Below are 16,698 nucleotides of genomic sequence, written 5' to 3'. Positions count from 1 at the left end.
TGGAGCCTGCTTCAGATTCTGTGTCTTCCTCTCTCTCTGCCCCTCCTCTGCTTTGCTCTCTCTCTCCCCAAAATAAATAAACTTAAAAAAAATTTTTTTAAATAAGATGCTTACTTTATCATTCACACACACAAAATTATATACAAACAACACACAAACTGCTTAGAATGCACATATTCTTTGGTTTACTCATCAAAATAGCAAATAACAAAATAGCAAAAACCTTATAGTTAAATAAAAAAGTGACATTCTTTATTTACCTATCAAACCTTATTAAACATTGAAATGCCTTTTATTTCCATTCTCACATGCTACAGCAATATGCTTTCCTCCTTTTTGGCCCTTATCCCCCTACATTATTTTGACGGGCTCCTCTCTAAAATAAAGATTATAGTAACTGTCTTAATACCACTTAACTTTTACAGGAACCACCTAGATTTTCCTCTGTGACTCTCACATCGAAAATGGGTACTAAAAATAGAGATGCCACCAGCACATTTTCAAGAATTACCACGTTTCGGATGTAGCACTGTTGGTACTAAAAAACAGGACTCAACTCCAGAAGCGTATTCGTATAGCAGACATTATTCGTGATGTCACATACAGTTGGTTCCTACAATACTGACTTCAGAGAAGCCGTTTTTCAATTTTTCTGAGGGTTCCCTTTGACCGCCTTAATTCTTGAGTGTCTTAATTCTCCATGAAGACTTAATTCTTGAACGTCAGTGACACAATCTTTAATGCAAGAATGTTTAACCAAAGGTAAACTCGCAAATGAAATTGTTTCAAAAGGAAAAATGAGAGCGAGAGAAAGACCTCGGCTTCTTAACAGAGGTACGTACACATAGTAAGGAATAATAGTGAATCAAAATACATAACTATACACGTTAGAAATATCCAATGTGCTATTAATTGCCCTAAAATAGATGTCTTGAGGTTCAGAGCCATACATATTCATCTTTGTATGACTCTATATTTGCATCATACACTTTTCCCACGATCTGTCAACCATTAGGGAGCCTTTCACCAGAATTTTTGGCACTATGCTTTTCTTCCAATAAAACAAGCCACATAAGACATTACCACTAACGTCTACCAACCGAATTGGCCAATGTCTTTCTGAACCATGTGTAATCTTAAAAAAAAAAAAAAAAAAAATTCTTTTTTCCTTCATACATCAGCAGTGCTCCATTTTCAAATAAATCACGAGCAGTCAGTCTTCGCTCATACGCTCAAATGTTCTCCTCATCCAGCATTTTGTTCACGCCGTCACAGAGTTTTTGTAGGTGGGGCTTGAAATTTCCAAAGGGGTTATATAAGGCAGCTAAAAAATCGCAATCTGAGAAATGGTCGAAGACGTTATTAACCCGTCCGTGTGACTTGGCAGTGAGGTGACGCTGGATGATCTGGTGCAGCAGCTCTCTGCATTCATTCAGCAGCCGGGATAACACGTTGCGGTCAAAGGTGTACTCCACCTGATGGAAGCTGACCACGGTCATGGCGAGCTGGTGAACCTTCTTCTTAAATTTCTCCATCAGTGCCAGCTCATCTTGATTAAACTGGTTGTTCCTGTAGAGAATGGCCAGCTTGATAACTGTTTTGATGAGGTTCTTGATGATCTTCTCCGCCTCTTTCTTGTTCTGGGTGTACTCTTTGGTCACTCGGTAGAGCTCATCCAGGACTTCGCTGCTCGTGTCGTCGATGAGGGTGGTGGCGATGGATTTGGACACCATTTTCCCCAAGATCTTCTTTTGCGCCTGCACGGCCAGGTTTTTGGAATTGAAGACATCTGTGGCCACTGAAAGGAAGCAAATTACAACACAGATATTAAGGACTATTTTCCTTCTCATTTGCCCATGGTGTGGTTGCCTCCCATCCGCTGACGTTTGTTTCCATTCAGAAAAGAACGAAAGATCTCACTACACTTCTGGGCGTTAGGTCCTCACGAAATGAACGGGTTGCCGTGCATAATCTTTAAGGTCTCTTGCAACTCAAGTGTTTTATGCCTTTGGCTATACACTCACTACTTGGTTTAGCAGTTGAAGGGGGCAACCTTTCCAAAGATAACTTTTTCTGATTATAAAAATGGTACGTCTCATGAACCAGTTTTTACACAATTTTCCCCCAATTTAATTTTATAAGAAACCCCTCAAAATATAAAATTAACCCCGCAACTGTCCTCTGGGCACCAGTCACCAAGAACAATTAATTTTTTTTTAATCTTTATTTATTTTTGTGAGAGGGACAGAGTGCAAGCGGGGGAGGAACAGGGAGAGAGGGAGACCCAGAACCCGAAGCAGGCTCCAGGCCGTCAGCACAGAGCCGGACACGGGGCCGAAGTCACGAACCACAAGATCATGACCTGAGTCGAAGTCGCCCGCTTAACCGACTGAGCCACCCAGGCGCCCCTCGCCAAGAACAGTTTAAAGAGCCCCCTTTACATGTAAGAAGGATAAAGAGCAAAGCCACACTGAGGAAAGTAGCAAATTCATGGAAGCAAATCAAAAGGAGAGCTCTGTTTTAAACTTCAGCTGCAAAAAGTCAAATTTCCTGAGATGCTGGCCCGCCCCTACCAGTTTGGTGATCCTAAGGGCCCTGAGTTTCAACTCCCAGGCGTTGAGTCTTAGAAAAGAATATTCCTTGGAGGGCTCATTGTCACTTGCTGTTTCTGATGATCGGCCATTGTTCGTTCCCTTTAAACGTTTACACATCGTTTATACATTATGAGGAAATAACTACACTTTTATGAGCTAATGAAATGGACTCCATGAATAACATGGAGCTTTGAAAAAGCTGATGCTTAGAGTTTGCTTTTGAAATGATCATAACTGAATTTGACAGGGAACACATAACAATAGTTGTGCATATTAACTATTAATGAAACACTGTATTATGCTCCCAGCTTACAGCCGGTCAGTGAAAATGCTCAGTACATGTTTACTCCTCAAACCAAGTTTAGTCTTTCACCTAAATAGTCAGGGCATCAGTGATACACAATTATTTCTAGTGTGGACAGGCTAGGGGCAGAAAGCAAAAAGGCGGCCACTCCCTAATCCAGGCTGGAAGGGTATATAAGAAGAGTGTCTCTCTCAGTATGGCACTGCCATGTTAGATGTGACATTTGGGCCAGCTCTGGGATATATTCTAGGCGGCATGAAGTGGTTCCTAATCACTAGAACGTCTCTTATAAATATACAGGGCCATAAGTCCTGAAAGAAAGCCTTCACTGAACGAGAAGCAGTGCCTTCACCAATGTCGATATTTAAACGTCTGAAACATGATCTGAAACTGTGGAAGAAGAAGTGAAATATATTTTGAGAAAGAAAAGGAAAGTGAAAAAGCATGCGAAACAGCCAGTATGTGAAGGTTTCCAAGTTGTGTTATATTCTCATCAGTTAAGCCCAGTTCTATTCCTAAAGGTTTGCAAAAGTGTGTACGAGTTAATCTACACTAAATAATTTGCATCGAAATAAATGCCACACATGTAGTTAATATTACCACATCAAGACCAGCGACCACCTTCCATGACAGAATTTATGGTATGGACCTTCAACAAATAAACCTGATTTATACAGGAAGGGATAGCCCCCAAACTTCAGATCCATAGCAAATAACAGGATTTCAGAAACTTATTTTATGTGAAGTAGAAAGGTTATTCTGTGTTTAATCCTCAGGATGTGACCCAGGCTACGCTGTGGGATTTACTGCAATGTCTATTTGATGGAAACATTGTATATGACTCAATCACTGGAACCAGAGAGAGAGGAGTAAAAATCCTCTGCGCCCCCCTTTCTCCAAGACTGGACTTAGAAGTTTGCACCTCCTCTGAGCTACTTTGCTTATTAAATGTAAATGTGCCATTTGATGTCAAACATAAAGAGCAAAACTCTGTGATGTAGCACTTGAACCTCCCACAAGAGAAAGTGTGAAAAGCAAGGTCATTGCCAGCAGAGCAAAATTGCTCCCCATTTGTTACTTTGGTAACAAAGTCTCAACCGAGACAGCAAAGCTGAGTTCTGAGGCTTTCCTAGTTGCCCCAGAGGAACTGCAAGCCCTGTTCTAGAAACACAGCAGCCACTTCCTACTTTCATTTTATTCTTTGGGTTATAGCCAGCTCAGTCCTCTCTTAAAGGGAGGCTGAAGCTCGTTTTCCCCCGTCCCGTGCAGGGCAGACAGGCACACAGTGGATTTCCCTTCTAGCATTAGTGAAGGCTTCTTTGGAGCCAACTGGAGGTTGTGGCTGAGAGCTGCTGGCCAGGGCTGTGTGGTCTGTGATCATGAAATAGGATTTTTTACCCCCTTGCAAATTAATTGCCTTTAGCTATTCCTGCTCAGGCTCATTTGTCAGTTTCACATCCTCTTCGAGCTCCTTCAAGGCCTGGGATATCTCAGAGCTAGTCCTGGACCACGTTTTTTCTTTTGCTCTACCCTCAGCCCAGTGTGATCTCATCCACTCCTGTGGCTTCAGATACCACCCAGGTGCCAGCAACTCCCACACTTATAACTCACTCTGACCTCGTTCCCGGACTCATTTTGCAAATGCATTCAGGGCTTTCCTTACTCTGGGCTGTTTTGCAGCCATTTCAAATGCACCACGTCTAAAACCGAATCCTTGATTCCCTGGCTGGCCCCGAAGTGTTCCTCCTTCATTCTTTTCTATCTTCACAAAAAGCATCACTTGCATCCCTTTGCTCAAGTCGGCGGTCTGGCTGTCATGCGCCATACCATCCTCTCTCTCGCCCAGTCCGTTACCAAGAGCTTCCCACTCTGCCTTCCCCCACTTGCCTCCATCTCCACGGACACCAGGCTCGTCCAAACCCCTTTCCAACCTCTTCTCGTGCAGCAGTCAGAGCTTTTGAAAATGGAAATTAGGAACAGATGCCGACCTCAAGTCTTTGCTGACCATCACACTCCCTTGTTTCTGAAATCCTCCTCATTTGCCTACATTGTGGTTGTCTGCCTCTCTCCTCCCTAGAACCCAAGCTCTTTGAGAGATAAGGTGATACACGCATATACACGGGTGCCTGGTGTATGGAGCTTCTGGTAGAAGCAGAAGCCGATTTGCCCTCCCTCCCTTCACTCCACTGAGATACTTCCCTATGAAAACAGGGTGGCCTGTAAAACGAGGGTTTTAAATACATATGTGAAGGGTTGTTTGTTTGTTTGTTTGTTTGTTTTAGAAGCTAGAACAAAACAGGTATTTATTTTACCTAGCTCACCAGGTGGTTTTCTTCTCTTGCACTCAAGAGTGTGGTTTCTCTTACCGCCATCAATCACTCTTTTTAAAAGAGAACAGATCTGCTGTGCACAATGAGAAAACACCGCAGGACAATCAAACAAATATTTAGCATAAAAGCCAAGGCAATGGTTCTCACTTGCATCTGCTACATCTGGCTACTGAGGAAGATTAGACACAGGGCCACTTCTTCCTCTGAAGGGATCTATGTTTAAATGGGTAAGAGGGATGGACCAAAGGTACGTACTGGGAAGCAGCTAAGAGGTGAAAGGAGGTGTTCTCACAGGAGAAGGCGCTGAAAATATGGTTTCAATGTTTTATCAAGATGAATTCGCCTGTGTTTGAAAATATACGTGTACATCTTCGTCTAATGAAAAATGATGCCTTGGGACACCTGGGTGGCTCAGTCAGTTAAGCATCTGACTCTTGGTTTCAGCTGAGGTCATATCATGCTTCATGGGGTCAAGCCCCGCATCGGGCTCTGCTCTGATAGCATGCAGTCTGCTTGGGATTCTCTCTCTCCCTCTCTCTCTGTCCCTTCCCCACTTGCTCTCTGTTTCTCTTTCAAAATGAATAAACAAACTTAAAAAAAAAAGAAAAAGAAAAAGAATGGGAGACTGGGTGGCTCAGTCGGTTGAGCATCCAACTTTGGCTCAGGTCAAGATCTCAGTATGTGGGTTCAAGCCCTGTATCGGGCTCTCTGCTGTCAGCACAGAGCCCAGTTTGGATCCTGGACCCCCCTCTCTACCCCTTCTCCACTCTCTCTCTCAAAATAAATAAATGTGAAAAAAGAAAAAGAAAAACAATGCCATATATCAAAAACATACAAAGGACTGACACTATTAAGACTGTTGCATAGTAAGGGGTGTAAATGTTATTTTATACCTACTTCTCTTTCTGCCCTTCCTCTATATCGCTGTATTTCCTTTCTTGGTTTAACAACATCAACCATTTCAGCAATGTTTGCTGTAAAGCAAAGTGATATTTAGGGAATCCTGGTTTTAGCATCAACAGTTAAAAATTTGGAGATAAACATTGATGGTAAAAATATACTGACCCCTCTAGGGAAGGAGAAAAAAGTGCTTGAAAGGCAAAAATAAAAACAAAACTTTTCATAAGATTTAACTAATGAAAACCCATAGTTTTCTGAAATTAACAAAAGTTCCCCATAACATTATTCCAACTGAGAAATTGCTAACACAGTAAAGCGCCCAACTAACTTTACAACCTCACTAGCAAATAAATAATTTCTTCACCTATCCAATTTGTTATACTTGGAACTTTTAAGCAGTGACTACAGATGTACATGTATGCCATTTCTAATTCCCGCCTAGTTAAAATGCGATCCTGTGGGCCCAGTCTTAGGAAAGATGGAAAAGAAAACAATTTAGAGAGCATGTCTGGCTGTTGTGGGCTTTTAATAAAAGTTCTTTAAACAAATATATAAAACCTTAGCTCTCTTGCACCTGAATAACTCCAAGTCTAAATGGGACTTAGTAAAAAGCACTGGGATAGGGAAGTGGCCACAATAAGTGGTACACAGTGTCACAAGAAGTCAACAGGCTAATAGTGGACCTCCCTCCGCTGGGATCTGGGAGCACTCCAGGGAACAATCGAGGAATGACTGGAATGGTTGGTGAGGTATCTGTGACACCAGCCTCTGCACTCAAAAAATCCCAAAGGGGGAAACAGAAAGAAAGAAAAGAAAGGGCAGGGTTGGGGAAACGGTGGGGTGCGGGGGGGGGGGGGAAGGGTCCCAGGGAACAGAAGCCACCAAGATTCCCACTCTCAGAAGGGGCTGCCCCTGTGGAGGGACCATGACTGTAAACTCGAGGCAACATTGCCCAGAGAGAAAGGGTCAAGCGCCAGGCACCTTAACCGGCACGTCAGCTTTCGGTCACATGGACAGAGGCCCTGACACGAATCAGTACATCTAGGGTCCTTCACCCGAATCTAACCGCAAATTCTGGTATCTATGCATCTTCCTGACTCCAAGGGGCTAAACGCCAAGAGTATGCACCATCATGCAGACAGGCTAACCCATTTACTCTGGGTCTCCTACCACTTCCAAAAGAGTACATGGTCACTTTAAAAGTGAGGGTGCCTGGGTGGCTCAGTCAGTTAAGTGTCCGACTTCAACTCAGGTCATGATCTCATGGTTCGTGGGTTCCAGTCCCGCATGGGGCTCTCTGCTGTCAGCACAGCCCACTTGGGATTCTCTGTCCCTGTCTCTCTCTGCCACTCACCCCCCCTCAAATAAATAAACATTAAAAAAAAATTAAAAGGTAACATGATAAAGAAGACAAATGCAAGGGAAAATGAGCCAAAAAAGGGAAAAAACAAAAAAACAAAAACAACACTGGGTGGCTTTTCAGTGGAGAGCCAGCAACCATAAAGCACCCTGTCCCAGATTCCTTTTTTCGTTCTGCACTCAGATACTTTACAACTCCGTAAGTTGTAGAAGACGGGTAGTATTGTAAATGACTCTTGTCCATAGACATACAAATACATTTTGTCAAGTGGAGGCACAACTGATAATTCATTTTCTCGTTTGCCTGTGTTGTCCTGGGGATTCTCCTGAACCAATCATAAGGGCTTACTGGTTCCTCATTCATTAGCGAGCTCTGTAAAATCTTTGGCGTGCCCATTTTGTATTTGTTGGAGAGTCAGGAGTTTACCTTCTTTTTTTGTTGTTGTTGTTTTATTTTATTTTTGAGAAAGAGAGAGAGAGAGAAAGAGCGAGTGAGCAAGCAGGTGAGGGGCACAGAGAGAGGGAGACACAGAATCCAAAGCAGGCTCCAGGCTCTGAGCTGTCAGCACAGAGCCTGATGCGGGACTCGAACTCACAAACTGTGAGTTCATGACCTGAGCCAAAGTCAGACACTTAACCGACTGAGCCACCCAGGTGCCCCAGGATTTTACCATCTTAAAGAAAACCTTCAATACATATTAGAATTTTTGCATCAAAACCACTTAAAATAGAAAAATGGCAGCGTAAACCTCTAGCATACTAGAGAGAATTACTATACATTTCCTGTGGCAAGTTATTCTGTCAGGGGCCTTGAAAAGAAGAGTGTACTTATAAAAGTTCAAATATTCTATAATAATGGTTCCAGAACTGCCCTACTGCTCAGGGATACAGCTGAGACTCAGTTTCCTCACCCACAAGATAAGAATCATGATGCCCGCTTCTCGGGATTGTTCCAAAATTAATGGACATAGACCCCATGGCAGTATCTTCCACAATGCCTGGCACAGAACAGCCTTCCCCATAGGTTCAACAATCTAAATAAACTCCGAGTGCATTCTGTTGCTTTCGAATACTGAATCACATTTGGTCAAAATTAATCAACTCCTTCTGGAAGAAATATGTAGCTGAGAAATGCAAAATACCAGATGATTGTGTGAAAACAGAGACTTCAGAGACCTCAGTTAATAACAACTCACATTTTCTTTGCTATGATGACATTTAAAAAAAATCTAACAAATATTAAAACTTTATCAGGGAATTTCTCTTTATTTTAAGGTGTTAAATCTCTTGTTAGAAAGGACTTTGATAGATAGTGCCAGGGTATTCTGTCCAGAAAAAAACTGGTCAATGGAGAACAGAAGTGAAGGCTACCACAAAGAAACAAGAGGAGAAATGGCGTCAACACCCTCGCAAAGTTGTGCAACAGGGAACAGATGCAGAGGAAATGGACCAAATATAAAGCCAAAGTGAAAACCCATAACAGCCAAAAAGATTACCCCAGAGAGTCACAGTATCTCACTGGGAGCTCGTGAAGCCTCCCAGACAACCTGACACCCAAAGGCAGGGCAGCATAAAAGGAGACAGAAGGCTCAAGGTCAAGAGTCTTGGGTTGTAAACTTGAGTGTCATTTAATTCCTTGAACCTCAGTTTTCTCATCTGCTAAGTGGGACATCATTTCAAGGTAGCATGGCTTGAGTGAGATTTAATGAGTTACGAATTTGAAAACACCCACCAGCATGCCAGGCTCATGATCACAAATGAATACAGAGCCTTGTCCCCTTATACTTCATATCACTTGAAATGGAGGAGCAGGGATTCAAACCCAATGTTTACGCATACTGTGTTCTTTCTACTCGTATCTCCCTATGTTCCCTATTTTCCAAATTTGTAGGCAAAAGAAATTACGTCCTGAAGAAAACACTCTGAAGCCTTTCCCTGTGTGATCTTGGGCTATTTTTCTTGCTTTAATTCTGGAACCCCTTCATCATGACTTTCGGATCCACTCTGTGTCTTTTATTCCTGCGGCTTAGTTTTATGAAGATTTTAAAATTGAAATTGTAATTTCCTGAGTCTCAACCCCTTTAACTTCATATTAGACTTCATCTCTGCCCCTCTGCAGAGATGAATTTGCTGCAGGAGTCATGTGATGCCTTGACTGCTTTCTGCAGGGCATCAACTGGCCAAGGATCACCAGTACCAGGATTGGAAGAAAGTCTGGTGATATTTATATGAAGTAGATCCCAAAGAATGTCAGTATTGTAAATATTAGTACAGAAGACACAAGAATAGAATGAATTTTGTGGCTACCCAAAGTCAGAGTGAGAGGTTTACGATCATGAGAACCCACTGGCTAGCCAGCATATTTGGAGCATTTACTCCACGATCCCCAGAACTGCCCCAAATCTGCATTGTCCCATTGAAGCTTCAGAACAATTCGCAGAGAGAGGTTGTTATTGCCCCCATTTTACAGATAAAGTAACCGAGGTCCAGAGAAATTAAGTTACTTTCTCAAGGCCATACAGTTAGTAAGTGGAAGAGATGAGCTTGAACCCAGATATGCCCGACTCTAGGCTATTGTCTCAAGAATTACATTACACTACATGAGATTTTGTTTTTCTTAATGTTTATTTAGTTTTGAGAGACAGAACACGTGCAAGCAGAAAAGGAACAGAGAGAGAGGGAGACAGAGGATCTGAAGCCGCTTCACACTGACGGCAGAGAGCCTGATGTGGGGCTTGAACTCGTGAAGTGTGAGGTCTTGACCTGAGTCACCCAGGGCACCCCTACAAGATCTTTGAAAAAGAGACTTCTTGGGGCACCTGGGTGGCTCAGTTGGCTGAGCATCCGACTTCGGCTGAGGTCATGATCTCGCTGTTGGTGAGTTCAAGTCCCACATCAGGCTCTGTGCTGACAGCTCAGAGCCTGGAGCCTGCTTCGGATTCTGTGTCTCCCTCTCTCTGCCCCTCCCCCGCTTGTGTTCTGTCTCTCTGTCTCTCAAAAATACATAAACATTAAAAAAAAATTTTTTTTTAAAAGAGACTTCTTGAAGGTATAGGAAGACCTAATATATTTAGCTAAGTAAAGGGAAAGGAAAGGAAAGGAGAGGAAAGGAGAGGAGAGGAGAGGAGAGGAGAGGAGAGGAGAGGAGAGGAAAGGAAAGGAAAGGAAAGGAAAGGAAAGGAAAGGAAAGGAAAAGAGTGGACAGGAAACGAAAGAAAACAAAACCACAAGACCAGTTCTCCTTGGGGGAAGGAAATAAAATTCCATATAAAGGAGATCAACCCAGTTGGGCTTGAAATAGCTTGTATTTTCAGGGAAAATCCTGAGCAGTTTTTACACATTCTAAAATATAATTGTATAAAACAAAGAAATGCTTACATTGTTCAAAAGCCAGAATTTAAATATATTAAGTGAAAAGTCTCTCCCTGTTTTGCCACCCACAGCACAGTCCAAACCCCCAACTCCTGATTCCCAGAGGCAACAAGTATTCTTAGATTTCTGGTATCCTTTCAGAGTTGGGTTTTTTCCCTGCATAGATAAACAGATACATGAATAGATACTGTGTAGTGTGAAGAAATCTTACAGGCATGCAATGCTTATGAAACACAACTTAAAAATTTTTTTAATGTTTTTATTTATTTTTGAAAGAGAGAGTGAGAGAGAGAGAGAGAGACAGAGCATGAGCTGATGAGAGAGAGAGAGAGGGGCGGGGGGGGTGGCGGGGGGAGACACAGAATCCGAAGCAGGCCCCAGGCTCTGAGCTGTCAGCACAGAACCCCACGCAGGGCTTGAACTCATGAACCGTGAGATCAAGACCTGAGCCGAAGTTGGACACTTAACAGACTGAACCACCCAGGCACCCCAAGGAATACTTTTGAGTGAGGGCAGACAAACTGTGTAAGTGTCCACAGTTCCGTGTAAGACTCTGATACACAATGGTAAGATGCTAGAGGCACATGGCTGTTACCTTTGCTTCTTCCTAAACAGGCAAAAGCACTAAGAATCATGCAGTGAGGGATGAGAAGGTAGTGAGTGTGAAACATAGGACTTTATTTAATGGGAACAAATGTCATGAGTAGGGCAATCACAGTTTATCATCCACATGAAATACCTGTGAAAAGAGCACTATCGGTAATTACACCACGACAAGAGATCTGGGACTATCCCAGGGAAGTGTAAGTGTTCACTGAAGACTACCCAAGCACTTAAGCACCAAAGACACTCCAGACTAAATAAGAAAGGGCTGGGGCGCCTGGGAGGCTCAGTCTATTAATCCTCCCACTTAGGCTCAGGTCATGATCTATCGAGGTCTGTGGGTTCCAGCCCTGTGTCAGGCTCTGTGCTGACAGCTCAGAGCCTGGAGCCTGCTTCAGATTCTGTGTCTCCCTCTCTCTCTCTCTCTCTCTCTCTCTCTCTGCCCCTTCCACGATTGCTCGCTCTCTGAAAAATAAACAAACATTTAAAAATGTCTTACAGGGAACAAAATTCTTTCTGGTTAAGTTTGGGAAACATTGTATATATACTAAGATATCCTCTGGGATGCGCAAAGAGCGGTAATAATATTAAAGTCTGGAGGATGCGTGCAGTCAAGGAACACTTTATCTACTCAAATTTTCCAAATTAATTATACCAAGGACCCACTAACAAATTTGTAGGATAAGGTCACTGAAAATTACTGGCTACGAAATTGACTTGGAGTCTGGTTATCCCTCTGGAATGGATTCACAGTGGTCTTGTGCAAATAGCAGAGGGCAAGACAGGCAGTCAGGCAAAACCAGACAATGTGAGCACGGACTCCAGAGTCATACTGTCTGGGTCAGAAGTCTGGCTCTGCCACTGAGTGCCATGTCCCTAGGGCAAATTACTTCACCTCTCTATGCCTCCGTTTCCTCATTTGCAAATGAGGACCCCTAAGGTTTTTATGAGGATATAATGAGAATGAGCCATATAAAGTGAGAAGATCAACCCAAAGACCTGAATCATTCCACAATACTTCTGGTGAGTGTTTATAATATATCAGATACTGTGGTTTCAGTGATAAATAACACGCTCCCTTCTCCCCAGGCACGCACATGGAGTGGGGGTGGGGGGCCACAATGCACCACGATCAGTTCTCCAATCGGAGCGTGTAGGCATGCAACAGGAGCAGAGGGGACATTAATTTTGCTGGGTGGCATGATGCAGGGACGCTAGGTTTGTGAAAGGCATCACAAAAGAAGGCTGACCCAAAATATTGACCTGGAAGGAAAAGAAGATTCTGCCTTACAGAAATAAACATGACCATATTCCAGAGCTGATCTATAGAACTCCCACCCTTCTGGGAAGGGGATGAACAAGTCTGCCCAGCAGCATACCTACATGTCAGAAGCTCAAAGATAGGTGTAGGCCCTAGACATTTTAGAAAAACTTAAAACACAAGCTATGTATAACACGCGTGTTGTCAAAGCCAGAAAAACTCACCACTCCAAATTGTTCTGTTTTCAAGAGGGCCCTGGCAGGGAGAAGACGCGTACCATAGGTATCTGAGGCAGCACTGTGACACAGGCCGCTTGCATCAGAAGAATCTGGAGGCCTCTTAGAAGTACCAGCTGCCATGGGGCGCCTGGGTGGCTCAGTCGGTTAAGTGTCTGACTTCGACTCAGGTCACGATCTCACGGTTTGTGAGTCCACGCCCTGCATCAGGCTCTGTGCTGACAGCTCGGAGCCTGGAGCCTGCTTCAGGTTCTGTGTCTCCCTCTCTTTCTCTCTCTCTCACCAGTTCATATGTGGTCTCTCTCTCAAAAATAAACGCTAAAAAAAATTGAAGAAAAAAAAAAGAAGTACAGACTGCCCTACCTACTGACTCAGAATTCCGAGGACTACTGTCTAAGAAGTTGCATTTTATGAGGCAGCCTATGTGGTTTGCATGTATGAGCACTAACGTGTCCTCCCAGAATGTTATACTTCAAAATGTTCAAACCGACGGACTTTGGTCACAAAGGCATACTCCAAGTAGATCATGAGTGGATTAACTCCCTCTCAAAAAAGTTTTGCCAAAAAACAGATGTGAACTTGTACACCCAATCCAGAGAAAAAAGAATTTTTAAGTTTATTTATTTACTTTGGGGGGGGGGGGGGGGGGGTGGAGAGAATCCCAAGCAGGCTCTGCATTGTCAGCATGGAGCCCAACGTGGGGCTCGAACTCACAAACTGTGAGATCATGACCAGAGCCGGAATCAAGAATCAAATGCTTAATTGACTGAACCACCCAGGCGCCCCTAAAAAAAATGTTTTAAGAATAGCGCTTATTACATTAAAGCCTTAAAGAATTTTGATAATGTATCCAAGAGAACAGAAAAGTTAGTGTCTCTTACATGATACTTAAACCAAAACTTGGACAGGGCCTAACTCTATTACTCATACCAGTTTGAAATGAAATAAAAATGTCCTACAAGCATTTATACAAAACTGACTTTAGTGAACTGTTCTTTTCAATTAAACGAATGCTTCCTTATTAATTATGTTGGATTAAGATATGTTATGTTTCTCTCGAAGACTTTTCAATTAAGCTGGGTTTATTTACACATTTTCTTGAGGACACGAAACCTTTCCACTATTGATATAATCCAATCTTCTGCCGGAATATAGAGGAAAGTCCTCTGAATCAGCTCCATGGTTTTTCTACCCTTTTCCACCCCTCAAGCTCTACCCCACGAGAGGCCCTGACCCCTGATGAATATGTAGACACACACAGAGCTCAGAAAACCAGTAACAGATTTTAAACTCTAGCACACAGGAGTGCAGTTGTATTCCTGAGCCAGCCCCTAAAACTGGCATCAGCAGCCAACATACCCTTTCTGGTCTCATCAGGTTATTCCTGGTTGAATAATAAGGACCAGCAGACAACAAAATGACAGCTGACATTTGTGTAGCGCTCAACAGTTTGCAAGATATTTTCACAGTAACGATTTTTATGTTTATGAAAGTTTTCTGGTTTGGTCCTTATTACTGGACCCTGACGCAACCAGATGAGAGAGCGCGATTCAGAAGTCAAATGACTTATCCGAGGACGTGGCAAAATGGAGGTACCCTGCTTCAGACTACAGCACACAACCTTCTGTAAGAAAAGTGAATTTCAGGTACTTTTCATTGCTTATGAATTTTCTATCAAACGCCATGATGCTGCTCAGCCAGCTGTAGAATCCTACTTCTTAGAGCGTGTCTGCTTCCCAGGACAAAGCAACTTCTTGAAACAGAAAAGACAGAAGGAGCACAGGTCTTACACAACAGAGAACAAAGAAAAGCTATACATCTACCCTCCCTCACCCTCTCCCTCCAACCCTGCCTGAAAAAGCTCTGCTCATCCTTTAAAAGGTCAGTTTAGGGGCGCGTGGGTGGCTCAGTCCATTAAGCATCCAACTTCGAGCTCAGGTCATGATCTCATGGTTTGTGAGTTCCAGCCCCGCATTGGGCTCTGTGCTGACAGCTCAGAGCCTGGAGCCTGCTTTGGAGTCTGTGTCTCCCTCTCTCTCTGCTCCTCCCCCAGTCATGCTCTGTCTATCTTTCTCTTTCTCAGAAATAAACATTTAAATAAATAAATACATCAATCAATCAAACAATCAATCAATAAAAGGTCAGTTTAAACACCACCTCTACCAAGAAGCTTTTCCAAATCCAGTGGCAGAATAATGTCTCCAAATCCAATGCAGAGAATAAATCTCTTCTTCTTTTAATGTGCCTTTCTGCCTTGTGGTAGAGTTAAATTCCTATCTTCTCTTCCTTGATTATGATCCTTGTCAACTAAGGTAGCATGTCTATTCATCTTGTGCATTCTTCAAATGTGCCCTTGAGCTGGCATGGACAGAGCTCCATGGGGCTCATCAATATTTTTTACAGCAATTCATGAAGATGTGTCAGGAAATCAATTCAATTTCATATACTAACACTTAACAAATGAACTGACTTGTACTCCATGGACAAAAACAGCCCTGCCAGGGAGATGTAAAATGTTTTTTGTTTTCAAGGAGAGGAATCTATCTACATAAAAGACATGCATTTTCTTTTTCTGTCTCCTGCTTTTCTTCTCTGTCCTTTGCCAAAACATACAGAATAACCAGCCACTTTTATTTGGAAAAGTGACCATATTTAGCTAACTCAATCCCTACAGCAAATGTTCTGGAATCTTCTATGCAACTATCCCAAACCCATCTGTTTGAGTATTTTAGGAGGAGTAACCTCTTGGCCTCAGCTTGGGCATCTCTCAAATATGACTCTTGGCATAGCTTCCCAACATTCCTGTCAAAACTTTTCCCCTATAACTGTATTAAACTGTTAAGCTAGTGAATCATTTTATAGCCATGTCAGTGTCCTAGAGGCTAAATCCCACTGATGGTAAACCAACAGTTAAGATGGGATTTGCTGGGCCTGAAGGTGAACCATCTGATTCCAAGTATCAAGATATACAGAAGCTTTGAAATTCTAGGATAAAACCCTGACAAAACCTCAGAAGTTTCTAGAAGCATTACTGCTTATTGCAAGGTACTTCTAGCTTGGCACTCAGCTCTCTATGAAGTACTTTCTACCTTTCTTTCAAATCCTTTCTCCTCTGCTCCTCTGTTTCTGATCTTTGAACAATCATAAGATCTGACTAAAATGGCCCACATTCCCACACGGCAACAATGATCTTGAAGTAAATTATGGCTGCCTCCTTGAGAAGGAGACCACCCTTCCCAGTTTCCACAGACCTCTTTGGTCATCTCCACAAATTTATATTCACTTTCCATGCTCTCTAGCCTTTGTGTGGACGACTCCTTCCTCATAGAAATAAATATGGCTATATTCCCAGAGCCAATCTACAGAACTCTTATTGGCTCTTTAGGAATTAGAAACTCTGCCCATTGGTGTACCTGAGTGTCAGACAATGAAGGATATGTGTGAGTCCTACAGATTTTAGAAAGTATTTAAATATAAATTATGGATAGCCAATGAATGTCTAAGGAGGGCTTGTTGGGGGAAATGGTGGAAAGGTTAAGAATAATAATGACTTGTTTTCATAACACTTGTGATTTTGTCACAAGCTCCAGGAAGCTACAACTGTACCCACAAATCCCCACCCCGTCCTTATTTCTGTAGAATTTATTAACTGGGTCACAGAGAGGTGGTGAATTTGCCAGATTTAAAGATGTCCTGGGAGAAAGCTGAACTTGGATTTTCCATACCAGTTTGGAGCTCT

At 42.7% G+C, this 16,698-nt stretch overlaps 1 protein-coding gene across 3 annotated transcripts in view; it reads right to left on the bottom strand.

Moving 5' to 3' along the window:
• Positions 1-1,138: 1,138 nt before the first annotated feature.
• The window catches only part of TNFAIP8 (TNF alpha induced protein 8), a 129,930-nt gene continuing 114,370 nt past the window's right edge, over positions 1,139-16,698 (bottom strand). For all 3 annotated transcript variants that reach the window (XM_049648437.1, XM_049648436.1, XM_049648435.1), the window contains exon 2: positions 1,139-1,798. In XM_049648437.1, the coding sequence (XP_049504394.1) occupies positions 1,233-1,798 (566 nt within the window). In that variant the 3' untranslated portion in view covers positions 1,139-1,232. The remainder of the gene's footprint in view (positions 1,799-16,698) is intronic.

The sequence above is a fragment of the Panthera uncia genome, assembly GCF_023721935.1.
Source record: "Panthera uncia isolate 11264 chromosome A1 unlocalized genomic scaffold, Puncia_PCG_1.0 HiC_scaffold_17, whole genome shotgun sequence".
Lineage (NCBI taxonomy): Eukaryota > Metazoa > Chordata > Mammalia > Carnivora > Felidae > Panthera > Panthera uncia.
The sequence above is the reverse complement of the archived record's forward strand: the minus strand, read 5'-3'. Positions and strand labels throughout refer to the sequence as shown.